Source organism: Argiope bruennichi, chromosome 4, assembly GCF_947563725.1.
Source record: "Argiope bruennichi chromosome 4, qqArgBrue1.1, whole genome shotgun sequence".
In the NCBI taxonomy this organism is placed as follows: domain Eukaryota; kingdom Metazoa; phylum Arthropoda; class Arachnida; order Araneae; family Araneidae; genus Argiope; species Argiope bruennichi.
In genome coordinates, this window is record NC_079154.1 from 1,881,460 (window position 1) to 1,903,719 (window position 22,260).

At 29.1% G+C, this 22,260-nt stretch overlaps 2 protein-coding genes across 4 annotated transcripts in view; both read right to left on the minus strand.

Annotated features, from left to right (window-relative positions):
• Nucleotides 1–1,970: 1,970 nt before the first annotated feature.
• Nucleotides 1,971–12,613, minus strand: LOC129966569 (succinate--CoA ligase [GDP-forming] subunit beta, mitochondrial-like). 2 transcript variants are annotated; one of them, XM_056081027.1, is made up of 11 exons: nt 12,454–12,613; nt 11,458–11,602; nt 10,891–10,990; nt 10,269–10,359; nt 10,034–10,186; nt 9,214–9,303; nt 8,817–8,913; nt 8,554–8,715; nt 6,264–6,406; nt 3,409–3,529; nt 1,971–3,329 (listed from the first exon to the last, which is right to left on the minus strand). In XM_056081027.1, exons 1-11 carry the CDS (start codon nt 12,514–12,516, stop codon nt 3,220–3,222), a joined length of 1,275 nt encoding a protein of 424 aa, XP_055937002.1. In that variant the 5' UTR covers nt 12,517–12,613; the 3' UTR covers nt 1,971–3,219. The 2 variants fall into 2 exon arrangements, with proteins under 2 accessions (XP_055937002.1, XP_055937003.1); XM_056081028.1 differs by lacking the exon at nt 12,454–12,613 and adding an exon at nt 12,301–12,317.
• An 8,463-nt stretch (nt 12,614–21,076) lies between these two features.
• The window catches only part of LOC129965863 (uncharacterized), a 69,481-nt gene continuing 68,297 nt past the window's right edge, over nt 21,077–22,260 (minus strand). For both annotated transcript variants that reach the window (XM_056080102.1, XM_056080104.1), the window contains exons 18-19: nt 21,646–21,783; nt 21,077–21,352 (exon numbers count right to left, since the gene is read on the minus strand). In XM_056080102.1, coding sequence (XP_055936077.1) covers nt 21,185–21,352; nt 21,646–21,783 — 306 coding nt within the window. In that variant the 3' untranslated portion in view covers nt 21,077–21,184. The remainder of the gene's footprint in view (nt 21,353–21,645; nt 21,784–22,260) is intronic.

The following is a 22,260-nucleotide window of genomic DNA, read 5'->3' on the forward strand; positions in this document are numbered from 1 at the left end:
TATATTTTGTAACCGTCAGTCAGGGAAATGTTGCAAGTTCAGTCAAAGAATAGTGTGGGAAATATTTTTTTTACAGTTTCTGTAGCCTCCTGTTGTACGCCAAGTTTATGCGATGCATTGCACGAGTAATGGACTAATGTCTAACTCCTTAGCTAGCGGTCGAGTGGTCTTGCAGGCGGGTCTCATCAACATCAGTAGGCCGGCCAGAGCGCTCTGCTTCTTGAATGTCATAGTCCTTGCTTTTGAATTTTTGGCGTCATATGACACAACAGTAGTACCTAAAGCTGCGCACATGAATCGGTGACATTCTCTAGCTGACTTTTTGCAACAGAATTGGAAGTGAATGATGGTTCTAATCTTGTAACACGATAGCTCCGTTTCAGACACCTTCATAACGATATTTTTTTACAGATTTCTAAACACAGTGTTACAAAGTAAGTCTCTTTCTTTCAAATGCCAAAAAATCATTTGATAAAATAGGAGCAAACATGCCAACGCGAACTGTTTTCGCAGACGATATTTGCAGTGGCGGGAAACTCTCATTACAACTTAATATATATAAATAGATTTTAATCATTTATATTTTCATGCATTCCTTATTTCACTGATTGGACCAATATAATAAATAACAAAATACAACAAATGATTATCATGTTATGAGAAATGATTTCAAGCCCCAGAAATCAAACTAAGCATGTTTTTTGTTCGGTTTGGTTTAGCTCATGGAGTCAATATTTGTTTTAAAATAAGATTTTGAATGTGTTCTCTTATAAAAGCTTATGATGAATATTCATCTTATACTTAGTACTAACCACCTCAGGAGAACAGCTGATTTGCCGGGAATATTGGTTGCACTTCATTTCAATTAAATTTTTTATGCTTGTGCATCTTTTATGTGTGAACGTATCAGAATTCGTTCTGAAATTTGAAGTAGTTCTATCTTAATTTTGTTTCATGAAAACTTCCCGCCCAAACAGCCAACCCACCAGGGTTCTACATTAAGTAAGTCTCAATCTGTGAATAGCAAAATAAGACATTTTTCGCGTTTTCATCCCAAGAATTTCGGAGGAGCAAACAACTCACTCAGATCCTTAATATGAGCATGAATGGGTTTTTTTTTTTTTGAAATATAAATACTTTTTTTATTTAAATACAGAAGAATTTCCATTACTTTACGAATCAATTCATCATTTAGTCTTTTTTAGTTGATCTCGCCCTAAAAAATTAACATACACCTTAATTTTTAAGACGAATGAAATACATACATTATTTAACCCATTTTTTCCCCCCTTAAAGAAACACTGACTGGGGAAATGCGAATACCGTAAAGACATTTTAAGTAAATGAAATTATCGGTGCTTATTAAAAGATTGGACTTATTTTCAGGCGGAAACAATTATTAATCAAAAGAAGATTTATTAAGCTTACTGTTTTAAGAATGACCGAGTCATGGCCATTCTTTCTGTTATATAATGGATGATGCAATCAAGATAAACAAATACAAATGAATTCTTTTAGATGGAAAAAAAAAGATCTAACAAACTTAAAATTCCCTGTACTTTTCTGGTTTTTATAGATATTTTCAAATTTCACTGCATTTTCTCTGCTTCTAAGATAAATTTTAAATTCACAGTATTTTCTAGGTGTCTTGGCAACTCTGCATAAATATAAATGAAATATCATTACACACGAGAGAATATGTGATAGCTATTCAAAATAACTCCTTTTGGTGTGGTGCAATTTTCAGAGAAATAGCTAACAAAGATAATTCCTTACAGCTCTGGCAAGTATTCTAATTCCTTAATTCAAAAAATGTTCTTTCAATTGCATAATCTTGTGCGTTTTGCAATGGTAACAATAAAAGTACCACTATTGCCACTGGGCAAGCATTATTTTAAAAGTTATATGAATGTCAATTGATAAATAATGGTTTTGTTATGTGAAATGTATAAAACAAATAAAACGACTCATTATGAAACACATAGCATTTTTAATACATTTAACAATCAAACATAAGATATTATTTTACATGATTTTTTTCAAAATTAAAAATTAAATGTTGCTATACTTTTTAAGTATCAAAGTAAAAAATTCATAGTGTTATAGTAGTAAACCAGTCTCTTCACATAAATATGGAAAATTAAAAAAAAAGTGTAAAAAATTTAAGTACAAAATATTTTTAAATAAGTACAATGGTAACAAAAAAAATTATTCCTGCAATAAAAGTACATTTTACATTGATATCTAGCATTGCATTTAAAAATATATTCTCTGCATCGCAGTATACTCAGTAGAAAAAAGTGCACTTCATGTTATCTCAAACTTGATCCATTTATATAACTATAGAATTCAGATCAGTCAAAATATTTAGTATAAAAATAAATAATATCTACAAATATTATAATAAAATCTTAGTATCCACAGCAAATAGTTTAATTTCTAGAATTTGCCTCAACCCTACTATATAATTTAAGAGTTGATTTAAAAATAATATATAAAATAATATGAATGGGAGGCAGTAAACATTTTATTAGCTCTTAGTGTTGTAATATTATTGATCAAACAATGAAATGACATTTTTTTTTATCTTTAATATAACAAATACATTTAAACAAGTAGCATATAGAGTTAAAAATGTATTTACCAAAAGAAATAAAAATTAATATCACATTTTCAATTTTTAAGTAAAATAGTTTAGAGTAATATATATTAAAATTCGTACCAAAAAATATTATCCAGAAACAGAAGAAATTTTAACAAAATTTTGATATGTACAAAGACTTATAAATGGCAATAGTTCTGTTTTGAGAATTGATATCTTTAAAGAAATCTCTTTTACTTTATTCAAAAGTAAGCAGCCAAATAAATGTTAATGTAATTGCATTACAGTAAATCCATGGAATTTCTTCTGCACTTATCACAAACTGTTCATAACAAAAATAATCTAAATAAAATTGCAGACAAAAATATAAACTCTTCTTATTCATTCTTACATTAAAAAAATTACACCTTCATTTTAAAAATAAAATTAAGATTGAAGGACATCAAATCAAAAAAGTATTACATAAAAATAATTTTCATTATTATTTTAAATGAGCTATAGTCAGAAATATGCTATAAGAAACAATATAAATTTGAAAAATAGCTCTGGGTTTTGAGCAAATTTAATTAAAATAATCTAATCAACATCCACAAACACTTAAATTCATTATAAAAATTTTATTGCAAACTAACAACAGCTTTCTTAGCTGCATCATCTAGATCATTTGCTGTAACAATAGGAAGACCGCTGTTAGCTAATATAGCTTTTGCCTCATCTACATTTGTCCCTGAAAAATCAAAATAAAAAGAGCATAAATATTCTGATGATTACAAAACCTTTTAAAAAAATAATGAAATCAGTTATACCTTCCAATCGCACAATCAATGGTACTTTCAACTGAATATTTCTACATGCATTAGTAATGCCCTTTGCAATAATGGCACAATTTACAATTCCACCAAATATGTTCACAAGCACAGCTTTTACCTAAAACAGAAGATTAAGATTTTAAAAAAGTTACTCCACAACACAGATTTTTCATCCAAAACATAAATTATTAGTTAAAAATTTCAAAAACTAATTACATACATCAATACAAAATTCTTATAAAAATGCAGAATTTTTAATTTTTTTTACAAATGATTTCGCTATTTACAGAAATATGCTCATATGAATATAACTGGTCGATAATCATTTTTTCAATATTAACCTTCGTAAAAGCAATACACTGTTTTATAACCACAAAAGTTAGTGCTACAGGGTAATTATAATTAAAGTTACGATTTCAAAGATCGATAATTTTAAAACTACTGATCAGAATGGCTTGATATTTTAGCAGAACAATCGTAAAGCAATGGAATTTTATTCGGCACACGAAAGAGAGAGAGAGAGAGAGAGAAAAGGAGTTCCAAAATGTCCCGATAGATGGCACTGTACGAGGAAAGACCAAAAATGGATTCGTTAACTACAGGAATATTGTTAGCCAAAAGAAAACAAGAGAGTGCAGGGATTTACTAAAAAGCGATATATTAGCGATTAAGACAAGAATACATATTTATAGCAATAACATTGATAATGACAAAAAAAAAAAAAAAAAAAAAAGAGCTTCATGGAACTAAGACCTTATTGATGGGGAGTTAGGGCATAAGTTATTCAATATGCCTTCCGCTACTAATTGGAAGCGCAAAACGGCATGCTCCCCAACAGATCGGAGGGTATCTGTACTGATATAATGGATGTGGTGTGCGATGCTTGCCTTCAAGTCTGCTAGATTCTCAATCCGCCCGCTGTAAACAACATTGCTCAGGTACCCCAAAGCCAGAAATCACACGGGTTTAAGTCGGGTGAACGCAGCGGCCACGTTGTTGGAAAATGGAAGTTTGTGATCCTATCATTTCCGAAATGAGGACTCAGCAGTTGCTTCACAGGTGTAACAATATGAGAGGAGCGCCATCTTGCAGGAATATTGTGCGATCCACACACTGACGCTGCTGAAGTGCCGAAAAGGACATGTTACGCAAAAGTGCTTCATACCGCTTGCCAGTAACGGAATCGAACTGTTAGTCAGCTCTTGTAATTCTGTAGCCACATCTTCCATTGCCGCCGAAACTGACTTCCTTCCTCTACCCTGTTTCACGTCAAATGAACCGGTCTCTTCGAATTTAGACCGCAGACCATTTGTGGTAATTGGACCCGATTTTATGTCGGAAACTTTCTGATAGCTGTAAGTGCACAATCATATAAAAAAGCTTCAAGAGCAGAGTGCAACCCTTCATAGTCAGACTCATGATGAAGCATTCAGGCAAAGGGCTGGTGCTCTGCGTTTTTATGGCAGCTATGCCTGTGGTGCGCATGTCACATAGAAGTGATTCGCATATCTCCAAATAATGTGAACCCCGACAGCGCCATCTAACGGCACATTTTGGAACTTTTTTTTTTTCCCCGTTCTCCAAACAAAATTTTATTCACTCACGATTGCTCTGCTAAAATATCAAGTCATTCTGACCAGCACTTTTAAAATTATCGATTTTTGAAATCGTAACTTTAATTATAATCACCCTGTATATTATTCCATAGCCAAATTTTATGGTTCATTTGAAATAAAAATGGTTACTGAAACTGCAATTTACATATGCTTATAATACTATTCTTTCCAACAATGCAAAATTAATATATTCTTAAATTAATATTAATAGTTATAATATATTAAAAGAAGGATGTTTAATTGATAACCTAGCCACAATGAATGAATAAGACTTTGTGAATAAGACTTGATAAATATGATGCAAACAAAAAAGTTCCAATCTGACAAAAAAAAATGCTGTTATTAATTAAAAATTTGAAAGGTAAAAACATACAAGAAACTGACCAGAAAAACCAAGAAAGGTTATGTAAAACTAGTCAGTATTCAGGAGCCACATATGACATACACCTTCAAATCAATGACTTGAAAGTTAAGACCATGACATACAAGTGATATATATATATATACTAATTTTCACTGAAAAATAAATTAAAAGATCTTGCACAGCATTCCAATATTCTTATAATGGAACATAAAAGGAATATCTTGCATGAAACATTTCTGTTTGATTATATTTCAAAATGTACAATCTCTCTATGAAGCCTATCCTGAAATGGTGTCTAATAAAAGTCCACAGTGGATAAACAAACCTTTGCTGTGGAATTTTAAATAGGCAGATCCATGACACACTGAAACAGTGATTTAAGCTTTATCATTTTCCAGGCTTAGAGCAACAAATATTTCCAAATGGAATATTTGGATGTTCCCATTAATTGCTAACTGTCTTACTCAAAAAATAATTAAAGAGTGTATGTAGATTTTCTACTTTGAATGCATTCAAAACTGTATTGAATTAATATTTCATTTTTATTTGTATGAAGTCATTATATCAAAGAATGGCCTCCCCAAAGACATATTCTCTAAAAAAGGTGTTATTCCCATCACATGACATAAAACTCTGGATGGAAGACTTCTTGTGAATGGAGTTCACTCAAAATTTGATAACAATCCACTAATTTGGTGTAAAGATCATAAACCAAATTTCACCTCTCTAATTAAAAGCATTTTTGAGTTATCTTTGTTGCCAAGACATAATGCCAAAAATTCAAACTCAGGGAGGTCTGAAATATGGCGATTTGTCTTAATCTCGAGTTCAAATTTTTTGATAATTACAATGGAGTTGAAAGAAGCACTCACTTTTTCATCTGAGGTAAGTATCCTAAATGCTTGGTAAACTTGATCTTCTTGCACCATTCCACCAACATCCAAGAAGTTAGCTGGGCTGCCACCATAAATGTGAATTATATCCATAGTAGCCATTGCTAAGCCAGCACCATTCACTTCAAGTTGAAAAACAAGGATTAATATTGGTTATAGAAAATGGACACAATTATTAAAATAAATTACTTATACTGAAGAAAATAAATTAGTTAAGAAGTAACTTCAGCAATAAATGAGTTTTCACTATTATAGCAATAGCAAATCAAGTTGATAGCAAATAGAAAAAGATTGCAATGCCAGTGACTGACAAAATGAATATTTTTTCATAATCACAGGGCTCTTAAAAATCAATTCCATACAGCGATATTAATTATTTATGCTTGAAACTAAATGGCATTCAACTTCGTCAATGTCCTTTAAATGCATTAAAATCATATCCAGAACTGCTTAATTGATTACAAAAAAAAAAAAAAAAATGAAAATGGAACAATAGTATTATAAAAGAATATCACTGGTTTGTACTGTTTTTTATTATAATATTCATGAAATTACTGTATATTATGTAACAACAACAACGATTATAATAATAATAAACACAGCGAAATCTCATCTGCATCAATCCAAGTTTTCAGTTTAATTAAAACTAAAATTAATTTAAACATGCACAAAGTTATAAACAAACAAAAATAAAATTCAAACTCTCCTGAAAATATGAAAAAAAGTATATTCTAAATACATTTCTAAAATTGTTCCAGTAGATAACATGGAGAATTTCTATATTAACCAATAAGTTTAGGGAATGTTTTTAAGAATGTGTCTTTCTTGCTTTCTTCATTACCCTAAAATAAGCTTAGATGTTTACAAGCCTTTTCCTAGGAAAGTCAATCCAATTAAGTTCTGTCCTCTCCCTTTTCCAAATACCAGATAGTTTAGCAAAAAAAAAAAAAAAAAAAAAAAAATAGTAGCTTGATTGCTATAAAATATTATTGACATCCCTATTTAATTCTTAGTTCTGTGTTAAATTTTATAGTATCCGGCTCTTCAATTAGTTTCTAAATTTTTGAGTTAGTTCTCCAATAATTTTTACATGTTTCTTCTACCAGATATGTTTCTTTTTCATATTTATCTTTCACAGTCTCTGTCCGTGTTTCAGCAGCATATGTGAGAGATGGTCTGATTAAAGCTTTGTAAATGAGTAATTTGGGTTTTTTTTTTTGTGATTAAATATGATTTAAATATATTTATAATTTAAAAAAAACATCCTGTAACAGATGTGATTCTATTGCGAACTTCTGGGATTATGCCATTCACTGGGTTCACTTCAAAATTTAAATATTTGAAGCTATTGATAGTTTCAAGTTTGTATTCTTCTTTTTTTAATAAGGATTATTAAAACTTATATAATTATAGGTTTACTTTTCTTCTAGTTAATGACAAGATGTATTTTATCCACTCCAGCTTTCAAAGAAAGGAAGGCATGTTTAAGTGCTTTTAGCATCCAAGCAACAACATCAATGTCCTCAACAAATGCTAAAATATGCACAGAAACTTTTATAATGTTAATGTTAGTTATAAAATTATTAATGTTAAACTTTTATAATGTTTAATGTTAATGTTAGAAACTTTTACAATATTTAATGTTAGAAACTTAAAAAAAAACATTTTTTTTTTAGTGAGATTGAACAGAAGACAAATCAATGCATCTTCCTGTATGAGGCCATTTAAAATGATAACAAGTTTTAATAGGTTGTTCTGAATGTTGACTCTTAGTTTAGTTTCACTTAAAGTACTAGTAACCAGCTCGATCAGTTTTTCAGGTATGTTAAACTCTCTCACTGACCAAGTAATTTTTCATTCACTGAGCCAGAAATTGTTTCAAAATCTATAAGCAAACACAGGAGTACTAATACAAAATTCTCTTGTCTATTCCATGATTTATCTTAAGTTACAGATCTGTTCCATTGTTGATCTTCCCTTACAGAATACACATTAATAACACTCAAAGATGTTTTTAGTATAAGCAACTAATCTGCTGAACTAATAGTTATTGGCAACTCATAAAAGCCAATTAATTAATTAATAATTTTTTTCAATATAACAATATCTTCAGAGATTGTAATAATATAATATTCATTATTTATTTAATTTTTCAGTCATTGAGAATTGACAAATAAGAGTATATTGAATAAACTATTTGTCATCTTTATTCAAAATTGCATCATTAAAATGTATTTATTATGACCAAGAACAATAAAAATTTATTTACCCATGCAAGCTATGTTTCCATCCATCCCAATGTAATTTAAGTGATACTTAGCAGCATCAACTTCCCTAGGATCACTTTCAGAGTGATCATCCATCTCAAAGATTTTCTTTTGTCTAAACTCTGCATTATCATCAAAATTAAATTTTGCATCAAAACAGAGAACTAGAAAAAAATATATATATTGTAGTACAAATTGAACTGCAGACAAACTTATAATACATCAAAATTACTTTTTTATAGAATTAATTTAGAAGTCATCTTACCTCTGCTATCTTTAGTTTCTCCAAATGGATTGATTTCTATTTGAGTAGCATCAACTTTAATGAATAAATCATACAATTTTTTAATTTGCTGAGCTGCCTATAAATAATTGTAAATAGATATGTAAGAATACATGTATAAAAACCAAATTTAAGCACATTTACTAAATAAAAATATCTTTACAGCATCAAATTTCACCTTATCAAGCAATCATTTCAAAGTAAACAAGCAAGCAAAATGGAATTTCACAGAAAAAAAATTATGATTTATGATACAATAAATCTAACATTAAAATATCATTGTTATAAACATTACAAAAAAAATATAAAGAGAGAGAAAGAAAATGATCTATACAACAGAATGCAAGCAAATGTATATATTACAGAAATTAAATTTTACCTGATGAAGCAAATCTCCTTCAAATTTTAATTTTTGGGCGATATTTCTAGCTTGGCTGTCAGTAATTCCTCTAGTGATATCTATGACTTCCTAAAGGAAAGGAAATATGAATCAAAATACCTATTTTCAAAAGAAATTGGATGACTTTTGTTGATGGTAACATATTGCAAAATTAAGCTCCAAAATTAGAATAAGCTGCAAATAAATAAATAAATCTTTAAGAAAATACTTAAATTATTAAAATACCTTTAAGTGCTTAAAATTTTTTTATAGAATTTTATTCTTTCCATCCCCAGATGATACTCAGCAGTTTAAGATATTTAAAACAAATTTAATTTAAACAACAAATGTTCCTTCTATCATACAGTGCAACAATTCTCCCTATAATAAAATAAGACACTTTTAAAGGCTATATGTAAAAAACTACACAAAATAGCATTAAGTTTAGAAATTTTTTAAAAAAAATCACTTCAAATTTTAAAATCAGGGCTTTTGAGCATATTGAATCACCATTAAAATTACTTGACTGTTAAAGTTCATGACTACATAATAGATTTGTCTGAACATTGTAGAATAAGTATGTACACAAACACTTTTTTTTATAAATACATATCATAATATTATAATATTTTAATGTTGCCTAATGTAGCAGAATAGCCAAGAGATATGAAATTCATGAAGGAACCACATTCATAGAAAATATATTATTTTCATCACATGATTTCAATGTGATAAAACATACTAAATTAATATTTTTTTTACAAAAAAAAAAATATATTAATTATTGCTTATGTAGTTCAAAAACATGTGCATAACTAACTTTATAGATCAATTCTGGTGTTTCCTTAGCAACTTCTTCTATATCAACACCACCAGCTGGACTAGCAACAATGACAGGCCCGCCACTTTCTCGGTCCATTAATATGGCCAAATAAGTTTCTCTAGAAATATCTACTGCTTCTGCAATCATAATCTGAAAATAAAGAAAAAAATTTAAGACTTTAATTTAAAATTTAATTTTTATATATCACATTAAAATTCAACAAAAATCTTACTTTATTAACTGTAACTCCATTTTTAGGAGTTTGTTTGGTGACCAGATTATAGCCAAGCATTTGCTTTGCAAGTGCAGGAACATCTTTAGGACTGAAAATAGTTTTTTTTAAATATATATATATATAAGTATTAATTTTATGTGTCAACTTCTACACTTTTATATAAAAATAATAATAATAAAAAAACATTTACTATAAAAGAATACTTTAAATTCATGGAAAAATTCAAAAACAATTTATCTGCATACATTGCAAGAACAAGTTCCTTAGATTAGAAAATTTAGATAAAAAATATATTTACTTTTCTATTTTAAAACACAATTATCACTACTAATTAAAATAAAACCCATATTTCCATTTTTGTGTCTTCGGAAATCTAACAGAAAAGTCTTCAACTTAATCAGGGGGGAAAAAAATGCAAAAGTATAATAATGTTTATAAGTAACTATTGTTAGCAAAACAAGAGAAAAATAAATGATATCAACTCAAAAATTGCAGGCTAATGAATAAAGCATCTATAAGAATTTATTCTAAATCAAACCTTTTTTTAGAATCTTCTATTTCAAAAATATTTTTAGTCACAAGCATGGTTAATTATTTAAACAAGAAACTGATCACATACTCGCGTGTCAATTTGACTCCACCTTTAAGACCACTTGAGAACACTCCTTTGCCTCGTCCTCCAGCTAAAATCTGAGCTTTGATTACATATTCATCAACATCTGGATAAGAAAATTAATAACACAAAAGAATTATTTTTAACAGGGATTTTTTTTTTAATAAAAAGGTACATTTATGTAAAAAAAATATATTCCAATACTTAATTCTGCTTCATGAAAGTCTATTGTAAATAAGTAACTATGTATTTTACTGAAATGAAATATCATAACTTCATTTGCCATCTTTGGTTAAAATTACATAACAATCTAGTGTAAATGTTGTAATGAATTATATATTCACACAACAATAAATGAACATACTATTTTTTAAAAAATTTAAACCAAAAAATATAATGCTATTAATTGTTATTTTTTGAATTAAAAAATTAGACAGTACATCAGTTTTGGAAGGGCAATTTAACAAATAAATTTTTTTACTTTTGAATTCTGAAAAACACCTTAAGATTACATTTGCAAATAAAAATTGATAAAAGTACAAACTTTAGTATAGTAATACAAAATTTACTTACGAAAAGAATGCGATATTTCTTCTGCTTCATTTACACTAGAAGCAATTCTAAAATTCTGTACATTAATACCATTTTCTTGCATTAATTGTTTACTCTGATACTCTTGTAAATTTAAATATCGAACAGGGACAACTGATGATGGAAGCTATAAAATTAAAAAAGTTTAATTTGAAAAACTGGTTTAAAAAATTTAGTTTCATCATAAATTTCAAGATAAACTGTCCATATATAATGACACTATATGATACTTTTAAATAATAATTGATATAACACAATGAGTATGTTATACAAATATTTTTTGCTGCAATAATAATATAAGATACTAAACTTAGAGCAGCCGAGCACAAACATAATTTCAAATTTCATGTGAATTCTTGAATGAATTTAGATTTTATAAGAAACAATGTCACTCTAAATCTAAATCTGCTCTACCAAACTATATTCTAATGTTGAAAATCTATACTAAATTGTATTTAGAGACCCAAGTATATTTTGTAAAAATAATTCGAAAATTTTTTAAAAAATATTTTTATAATGAAGAATGCGGTGGTAAAAAAAAAAAGGCCACAATTACTAAATTTAATTTTTTATTAATTAAAAATTTACAATTTTATAACAAATATTATTAAAAAAATTTTTAATAAAAAATGAGGAGTTTTAAGTATAAAAACAAGACATCTTTAATAGTTATTATTATCAAATACTAAGACTTTTCGAAACGTAATGAAATGACGTTTTAATTTCAAAATCATCTCATCATGCTTGATAAAAATTAATTTCCGCGTATTATATACAATCTAAAACTTCTATATTTAAAAATAAAAAAAGTTAAAAGTTATTCACCACATCAAAGTAAAATTTTATATGAGATCGCTGATCATACTCGATTTATCACATGGTCCACATATGTAAGTTGAGGGCACAGACCTCGCTTACCATTTCAATGATACATTATCATTTAATAAACCGAAACTTCAAAAAAATACTACAAAGTACCTTATGGTCGAGTAAGTTATACAGAGAAGAACCATGTTTCGCTAGCCTACGAAAAAATGCCATAATTTGTAATTTTCTATGATTAATGCTAACTTGAAATCAATTATAAATGCAATGTTGAAAACAAGCTAAAGACCTAATGATAAGATAAATAAACAACGATTACCGGAAGCGACATAGAATTATGTGACCTTGCTATTGGCAACAGAATAAACATTTTTAATCCGATGTACAGTCGCGGAAGAGAAGAATTACTTAGCTTTAATCTGGCATTGTTCACCGTACAATCACAAAAAAAGATAGGAATTAATCAAAGAGAATTAATATACAAATTTCAGAAATAAAAATTTCATAAGGGGCCATCTATATAGAGAAATAAGAACAAACTAGAAAATGTCCAATGGCAATACCCATTTCCCTCATGATATTTGAAAATTCCCTCAAAAATGAAGCAGTCCATCTGGTTAGAAAACATCAGTGAAATTTGCCAAATAAATGGTGAATGCGAATCTTTTCCATTCACTTCATATTTCCGGAAGCTTCGTACTGTGTGTCCACCAGAAGAACACTTCCCGCCAAATGTCTATGTTTATGGTGGGCGTCATAAAAACAAGTTTCAGTAGGAAAGATTCATTTCGAAAAGGAGGAATCGGACGGAAGTCTTGGAGTTATTTTTTTCTTAGTGTCAGTTTGAAGCAATAAAAGAAAAAGAAAAAAAAGCTGTTGATTATTCGTCTTCGAGATAAATCTGTTTCTAAAGTATCATTATTGCTTTTTTTATAGTAAAAGTGCAAAATTCCTTTACATTTAAAGAGTGGCGTCTTTTTTTCCTACTTTGTTGTGAATTTTTATTTTTATTACATTAAAAATTTAGAAAAATGTGTTAAAAGTGTATAAGCTACAAAGTAAAATTATAAAAGTATTTTTCATATGATTTTCAACTAAAACTAAAGACTAATTCTTTAACGAAAATTTTATATCTTAATATACGTTTATAACTTTTTCAAAATCAAAAACTTTTCTTTAATGCTATAAATTGTAATTTAATGAAATACTTGTCATAAATCAGAATTAGACAATTTTTTTTTGCAGATGAAATACGATCTCCCTTTGAATTCATCGATGTATGGAACTGAAAAATACAGAAATCCATTAAAAGATCATATTTTTAAAACAATAAACTTTCGAAACTTTTAAAGCAAATTATACTTAGTTGCTTGCATTGAAAAAATTAAACTGATTATTGATTTTTAATTCTTTTTTGGAAACAATATTGAAGATTTAAGTTTTTATAGGGAATATTGAATTTAATTATTTTGAAAGGAATTATATTCTACGAATTCAGTACTTTATTTTCATAGAATTATTGAATTATTTTCTTAAATCTACAGATATAAGTCAGTCATCTCCTATTACAATCATTGTCAAGTAAAAAGTATGAGGGGGAAAAAACTGGCTTAAACTTTCGCTCTTAGTGTTAAATAATTATTATAAGAATTTTAACTTAACCATTTTAAAAAAAAAGGAGTTACTTTGAGATTAAAGACAGCGATTCTATTTTATTATGTGAGAATATTTAGAGGTTAGTACAAATTTATTTTATTTCTGGAATTCAATGAGCATAAATAAATCAAACCTTGGGTACTTATTATTTTTTTAAAAAAAGAGAAAGAATATTGTTAACTTTTCAAAGTATAAAATTAATTAAATATTCAATTAATTAGAAATAAACCGAAATTTTATAGATTTTCTACAATAATTTCGGTGAAAATTATTCTACAAGAATTATTTTTAAACCATCTAAAAATTCAAACTGTTTTCATGCAGTTTTTCCCCGAACTTCGTCAATTTTTTTTTTCCAAATTTAAAAAAATATTAAATAGGTGCGGACGATTTTGAAATAGGGAATTTTATCGGAATTTTTTTTAATCATATAGTTCAGCTGAAATTCCGATTTTAATTAAAAACACGGTACGAGAAAAGTATTATATGTGTTATAATATTTTATAAAGAATTATTTTTTTACATTAAAACTATTATACTTGAAAGCATTTTAATTTCGAGTAACGACGGATGTATAAACTAGCAGTTTAATAAATGAGGACAGAGAGGAAAAGGTGAATACAGTAAAATCTACAAAACACTGTCAACCCCTTAGGCCAAGGGGTCATTGTCTCTCCTTGAAAGGAATGTCAGGAACGATCATCCCCTTGAACTGGACTAGTAGAATTATTTTTCGAATTACTGTTACTGTGTTATGTTCAATTTCCCCTCCCCTTTCTTTCTTTTGCGATCACAGGGTACGTTCTTTTATCTTGCTTTATTTAATGGTAGAAGGAAATTGTTGAGTCTACCAGCCAACTAAAAATAAACAAGACTTCACTGATCTGCAAGCAATGAAATAAGAAAACACGATATATGTCTTTTAAAAATATTCTGAAATTTAATCAAATGTTAATTTTATGTAGAATATGCACAAGTAGAATGCCCTTATAAAAATGTCTTTGCACCACAAAAAAATAAAAAATAATCTTGCATATTCCACGAAGTTGTAAGTGGCCTTAGACATTTGCCTTCTACGCCCATTTGATAACTTGGCCCTGTAATCGTCTGACTAAAAGAATTTTTATATAAGGATTGTAACCAAACAATCGGAAATTAAATGTCTTTCGAAGACGAATATAAAGAAAAATATAAAATATGGAAAAGATACGTGGTTGTGATTGTTTTTTGAGATGGACGGATAAAATTTCATAACTTTAATATCTTTAAAATATTAAAGTTAATCGTTTATAAATTTCCCAGTAAGATATGAACGCACGTAAAAATGAAAGAATTACAAATGAATGAAATATTTAACATATATTTATATTTTATAATTTATATAAATATACATACATGTACATGTATATATATTGAAATTTCAAAAATGAATACATTTTTGAAATTTAAAAAGCAATCGGATCTAGAATTTGACTTCCTTTATTTTCATTTTTTTAAGCACGTACTACTGTTAAATACTATTCCACCCTCAGAGCTACTGCTAACTAGTATTCTGAAAGAATATATATATATATATATATATATATATATATATATATATATATATATATATATATTTAATTTCTTATTTGCGTTCATTGGTTTTTCTTAATATGATACATATGAAGAGCTTTTTAATCTTCATTATATTAAGGCACTTTATCCAAAGTGCACTAAATGTTAAGTGTTTGGAATTATATAGTTTTCATTGCAGTATAATTGGTAGAAGAAGAAGAATTACATTCTCTCTCTCTCTCTCTTTATATATATATATATATATATATATATATATATATATATATATATATATATATATATATATATATATATATATATATATATATATATATATATATATATATATATATATATATATATATACAAAAGTATTAAAATCAAGTTAATAGGAAAATCAAATAAACCAAATAAAAATTAAACCAAATAAAAAATTAAATCAAATAAAAAAGAATCCGGCCTGAAGACTTTTTCAAGGATCACCCTCAGGCAGGGATTCAAAAAAAGGGATTTTTTTCTGTGACGGAAATGCAGACAAGAATGTCTAATAATGATTCCTCGTGACCCGAAAAAGTCTTCTGGCCGGATTCTTTTTTATTTGATTTAATTTTTTATTTGGTTTAATTTTTATTTGGTTTATTTCATTTTCCTATTAACTTGATTTTAATACTTTTGTATCAATTCATATGTGTTTTAGAAGTAGCTGCATTTGCGCTCTCTAAACACTATGAAGTTTTTTCCTGTTCCTTTTTTGGTTTTAGTTTGAATAAGAAATAATTTTTAGTTGCGATTCCGAAACTGTTCTGTTTCATTTTCATACTATTTCTTACTTTAGATTGGTTTATATATATATATATATATATATATATATATATATATATATATATATATATATATATATATATATATATATATATATATATATATTCTGAACTATCATCTAGCTAAAGCATAGCAACTCTGTTTAGCGTTCATATTCCAAAAAGACTACCAACAACAGTTGCGAATTTTTAAAAAATTAATTTCACTTTAACCATTAATCAGAGTTTAACCAAGAAATTATTTAATTAAATAAAACATAATAAATCTGGAGACCTTGCAAATTTATAGACGAGGAAGAAATATTTGGCTGAATAAAATGTAACTTCTTTTCTGAACTATTCAGAATCTGAGAAAACAACCCAACCACTACATTCATAAGTAATATAGATGCCCTTTCTGAATAATTTCATCGGCATAAGTGAATAAAAATAAAAACTAAATTTTTCCTAAATCCTAATAGCTGAAAAGCATCTTATTTACTTGCCAATTAATCGGCTCTTCTGCCAAATGTAGAGCAAATATAGGCTGAATGTGTGGCAATTTCGTCATATATTTGATAGTTCGTTGACAGAATGTCGCTAACATCCGTTGCACAAGTAACTTAGTCGACAGACGAAGAATAGTGGAAAAAATAGGACATCTTATTCAATTGCCACTTTAACGGTTATTCTGACAAATGTGATACAAACTTCGTCGACGCCCGTTGTCTCGATTTCTTAATCAACCATACAAGTAGACAAATGCGATATTTTATTCACCTCACATTGAGGAAGATTGGTGTGGACCGAACTTGCAACGTTGGGGTTTGTAGCCGAGTAACAAGACCACTAGACAAACGTGTACACTCTAGTTTGCAAGTTATTATCTAACTTATAAGATTCATCACAGTACTCTCCCTCCAGTGAGTCGAACGATATGTTGCTGTTGAGTCTAAAGCGCCTTTACCCATTTGAGCGCCAAGCGTTATGGCGAGCGTATGTGGTTGCTGTTGAGTCTAAAGTGCCTTTATATTCATGCATCAAATGAATCTGATGACTTTGGTTGAGGGTAGATGGCGCCGCAACAGCTGTACGAAGGTTGCATTTGTTAATTCAGAACCAGGGTTACCAATTAGGAAATTGGTGATGTATCGAACTCGCACCGTTGGAATTTGTAGCCGAGTAACAAGACCACTAGACAAAAGTATACACTCTAGTTAGGAAGTTCTTATCTGGCTTATAAGCTTTACCGAAACATTCTAATTAACTAACTTAATTTTCTTGTCATCTAATTTAACTGTCGGCTATTCTGCCAAATATGCTACAAACTATTGGCTGAACCGGCAAGAACTGAATTAGATATCTGAAAATATGGCTGAATGGCCGACAATTAAATTAGATATTTGATTATCTGTCTCTTTCATGTCGCCGCCATCCTTTGCTTTGATTTCTTAGTGGACCTACAAAGAAAGCCGGCAAAATGCGTCATCTTATTCCCTTGCCACTTCTTCGGTTCTTCTGCCAAATGCAGTGCAAATTATAATTTGAATGGTTAACAACTGAATCATGTCTAACGTTAATGTTGCATTGATTTCTTAGTCGACTCACCAAGAATAGTTGGAAAATGTGACACTTTATTCACCTGTTACTTTGTCGACTTCTTTGCTCTTCTGCCAACTTAAATCTGTACTCGGATATTTCGATTGCTTATTATACATTGCCTGTAAGATACGCTTTAAATAATCATATTCGTTCATACCCAATGTGGCACACCATTGCTCCGAAGCAGTAAAGACTTTTGCTGACGAAATTCCGCCCTCTGCTCAAAATTACTATTTAATGCCGTTTTATAATATTAAATTACAATAATTATTAAATAAATTATTTGATAAATTATTAATAATAAGATAATTTTTATAATATTAATCATATATTTCTATTAATTAATTTCATTTGTTAATTCTTAATAAAAGTAATATTAAATAATAATTTCTTAAAAATGATTAATATTCTATTCTTTCCTTGTTTCTTATTATAAAAATATATTACTTTTTACAGTTTTTAGTATTTTGGCAAAGATATGCGGTACTATTAAATTCTGTTGCATGGTTTTGAATGCAGTCTTTGTATGAATTTGTTATTAATTTTTGGAAATAAGTTTGTTATTAATTTTGTAGCTTCGATGATGATATTACTTTCTTACATTTGCTTACAATCAAACTTTTAATCGATTCCATGAAATTCAATCAAATTTTTAATCTAACCCGACTAGTTCCGTTATCTACAAAATGTCTTATTCATCATCAAAAACTTTAAAATAGTTTTTAAAAATTTTTGCCGATCTTCTAAAGTTTTACTTTGTTAAAAACCTCATATACGTACGTAAAAGTTTCCAATCTTCTGTATATTGACTATCATAATGTTTTTTTTTCTTTGACACAAGATTTTTATTTAACTCGTATTGTTTTTATACTAATAGGCCACCGCTGATTGAAAATCTTTCAAAAGAGCTTTGTATTTAAAGAGTTTGATTTCCATTTTTGAGATAATATTGCTTATCTAGTGATGATGATATTAGCGATGAAAACTCGTTATCTTTATTTTGTGCTATTATAGTTCCTAAATTTCTTTCCTGCTTCCTTTAATTCGTATTTAAATACGATTGGTATATTCTATTATAATATGATTATGCTAAATTAATTTTTTACTTTAGTTTTCTTTATGTGAGATTCTATTCTGTTATATTTGTGTAAAACTATTTAGAAATAATTTGTGCTGCTGAAAAGATACGTACGTATCAAAGAGAAATTAAGTTACAATAAGATTACTTCAAATATTCTTTTCCGTTTGGAATCAAGACAGATTTTATGAGATAAAAATCTTCTTTAAGAGGGAAATAATTTTGCTTTCGCTTGTCCTGCATGTTGAATTAAATAGCATTTGTGTAGGATTTAACTTATTTAGGTATTTTAATGTAAACAACAGGAAGGCTATTTTAAGATGGATCTCATAATTCTAAACCTTGATTAGACGACGTCTCCTGAGGTGGCATTCCCATTCCAAATTTTTGCACCACAACAACAGGAGGACTCAAACCCTTGCCGTCAGATTTAATATTCAACAGGCGTTTGCATACGGCGAATATTTAATTGAAAGGAATTTTGAATCTAGAACCTTATAACAGTTGATACTTTATCACCATGGCCAGTACGATACTTTTGTTTTCATAGTTGTCAGTGGACTATGTACCCTTTATTGAAATATCAATCATTTAAATAAAGGTTTTGTGTACACATTGTCTATCAGACTCATATGGGTGCTCCAGGCTATTCAATGCTAATAGTAGAAAAAATTAAAACCACTTCATCCATTAAATGCTTAAAATTACACTAGGTAAAAGCCCATGTTGGAATAGTATGAAACAAAAAAAATGACTTTTAAATATTAAAAAAAAAAAAGTAAATATTGATATCCTCATACCAAATTCTACAAACAATCTAAAGCACGACTCCCGAAAAGAATTACAAATGCAGTGACTGGGCCGCTGGTTTATTTCGTCAAAAGTTAGAATAATATAAGAATTTCTGTCACAAGTCAAAATAGGACCACGCCAGTTGTAATCCTCAGTAGTTCATGTTCGAACATAGCAGATTTCCTACATATTTCCACCGATTGTATATGTGGAGAATCTGGCACTTTTAAACACTATTGAATAAAGTATAATATGTTAAAAAACTTAGAGCAAAATAACTTAACGACTTCAATGTATGCCAACTTAAATAAATTACAAAACGATTTAAACGAATTGTTATGCGTTTCTTAAAATATGCCGATTCTGAAGCAAATGATGACTAAAGTTAGTAATATATTTCCAAATATCTAAAAACAAAGGAGGAAGTATGGAAGTAATTTTCAAGTGACTAGGATTGTGCTGGAGTTGAAGAAAGCCAGGAGATTACAACGCAGGGATAATCTCAACGGAGTGGCATGTCCTTTGGCGACAGGTGTTAATGGTGATGAGAGGAGGCCGGACTCGTGCTTACTCTTTGTGACTGTGGTCCAAGTGCCACGAACAAGAGAGTGGTGAATCAGAGATTTAAGACGACTGGCACGGGCCATGTCTCTAGAATCGAACTTTCTTTAAGAGGATGCTGAATCTGCATCATCGGTTCCTTTCGTTAATAGTGCAGCTGGATAAGGGTTAGGTAACGGTGGATAACACTAATCGTGTTGATGTTGAGTGTTGACAGGGTGGGCGACAGTACTTTACGGTCCCTCAGTATTTATTATTACTATATGTTGAGAGTAAGGATGGGAGAAGAGTAGAAGGACTCACCCGTTCATGAGAAAATCGAGAGGTGAATCGTTATTACTTGTGAGTTATTGGAATGATTTTGTTGTATTCTAGATCCTTAACAGAAGGAAGAATAATTCTATGGGATAAGGACATAGAATCACATTAAACTCCTTTAAGTTAAATATAAATGATTTTATTTCCCCGGCGTCTTATTCTACATAATTGGTTCATACATTAAACACCAATTAAGTAGAACAAGACAGTTAAGCAAAAAATGTTAAAAGATGTATGAGTCTCAGACCTCCATGAAATTAATTAGCCTGTACATTGAAACACTAATTTGATTATTTGTGAGCAATGTTTCGCAGACACAGTTATGAGCGATTTAAATGATATAATTATTTATTAATATGAGTATCTCTGTAAGGACGAAGATGTAGTAATTAATGCAAAAAAAAAAAGTAAAGAAGAAAAATGAAAATCACAGTTTATTGTAATTCAACATTTATTTGTATCTTTTCAACAAGTATTTCTTTGTTCTTTTGGCAACTGCATGGTTCATCTCAGAATCGGAGCATTATTCTAGCTCTCTTTCCGAATTTAAGAAAGGACCCGAAGACTGCTTCGGAGAGATACAAGTGTCTTTAAACCAAGGTTTGATGTCACCGTTTGTGATATTCCATGACAAAAAACCAGGTCTCCATGTTCTCACTTTTCCCCAATCATCCTTCAGTTTGTTCCAGAGCTAAAAATAAACACCATTAGAACAGAAAATTTATTAATTTTATTCATGCTTGTAACTAATAGCTGAACGCCACTTATTTGCTGTACTAAAATTTTAAATCACTTTTGTTTTTGTCATAAGGCGATGTAATATGTTGGAGCGTTTTCAAGGCAGGTGCCACTTTTTTTTATGATCCCGATTTGAATCAAATTCCTGCGGTGCTGAATAATTTATACCAAGAAAAAGGATCTGTAAAATGCGCAATTCAATCGGCGAGAAAAATGAGCAAAGGAATTTCTGCTGATATTTCTTACCTGATAGTAAGTTTCAAAACTGATGTTCATGGGGTCGTATCCGTGGCTTCCCTTGAGACACATGTCCGGTGAAGGAGTGAAAGTGAACTGGAGTTTGTAGTTGAAACTGCCGCCCAAGTTAGCGGCACCTCGCATGAACTGAAACGAAACATTTTCCACCTTCACAAAGTATTTCTTAATGAATATTTATATTCTAGATTATGGCTACGCATTAATTACTACGCTTATGTTAAGTATAGAGAATAAGAATCTGTGAAAATATGACACATTTATTTTGGGAAAATAAATTTTTCTGTCTTATGAATATTTATCAAATAGTTCCACGGAATTATAAATGGCATTTCTTTCAAACCCAAATTATAGATATTCGAAGTTACTCTTTGAGGTTTTAGGTTTTAGGGACAATAATCGATACTTATGCTTATAATGCCGATTATGAGTGAAGGGGAGAGTAAGGAAAGGCAGAGAAAGAGAGAGGGAAAGAATTTAGTCAGAGGATAACCCGTACATTCAACTATCTTAATTATCTGTAGAAAGAAAGGGTAAAAAACCCTGTTATTTTCATAGTCAATATGATATGCCATCATGTCGAGATCTGAAGGTAACTCGAACCCG

Bases quoted from the DNA above. Each gene is read 5' to 3' on its own strand.
- LOC129966569 (XM_056081027.1), bottom strand. From the start codon at position 12,516: ATGGCATTTTTTCGTAGGCTAGCGAAACATGGTTCTTCTCTGTATAAC. The intron at 11,603-12,453 runs GTACTTTGTAGT...TTAATTTTATAG, and splicing joins ATAACTTACTCGACCATAAG to CTTCCATCATCAGTTGTCCC. The intron at 6,407-8,553 runs GTAAATAAATTT...TTCAACTTGAAG, and splicing joins TGGAAACATAGCTTGCATGG to TGAATGGTGCTGGCTTAGCA.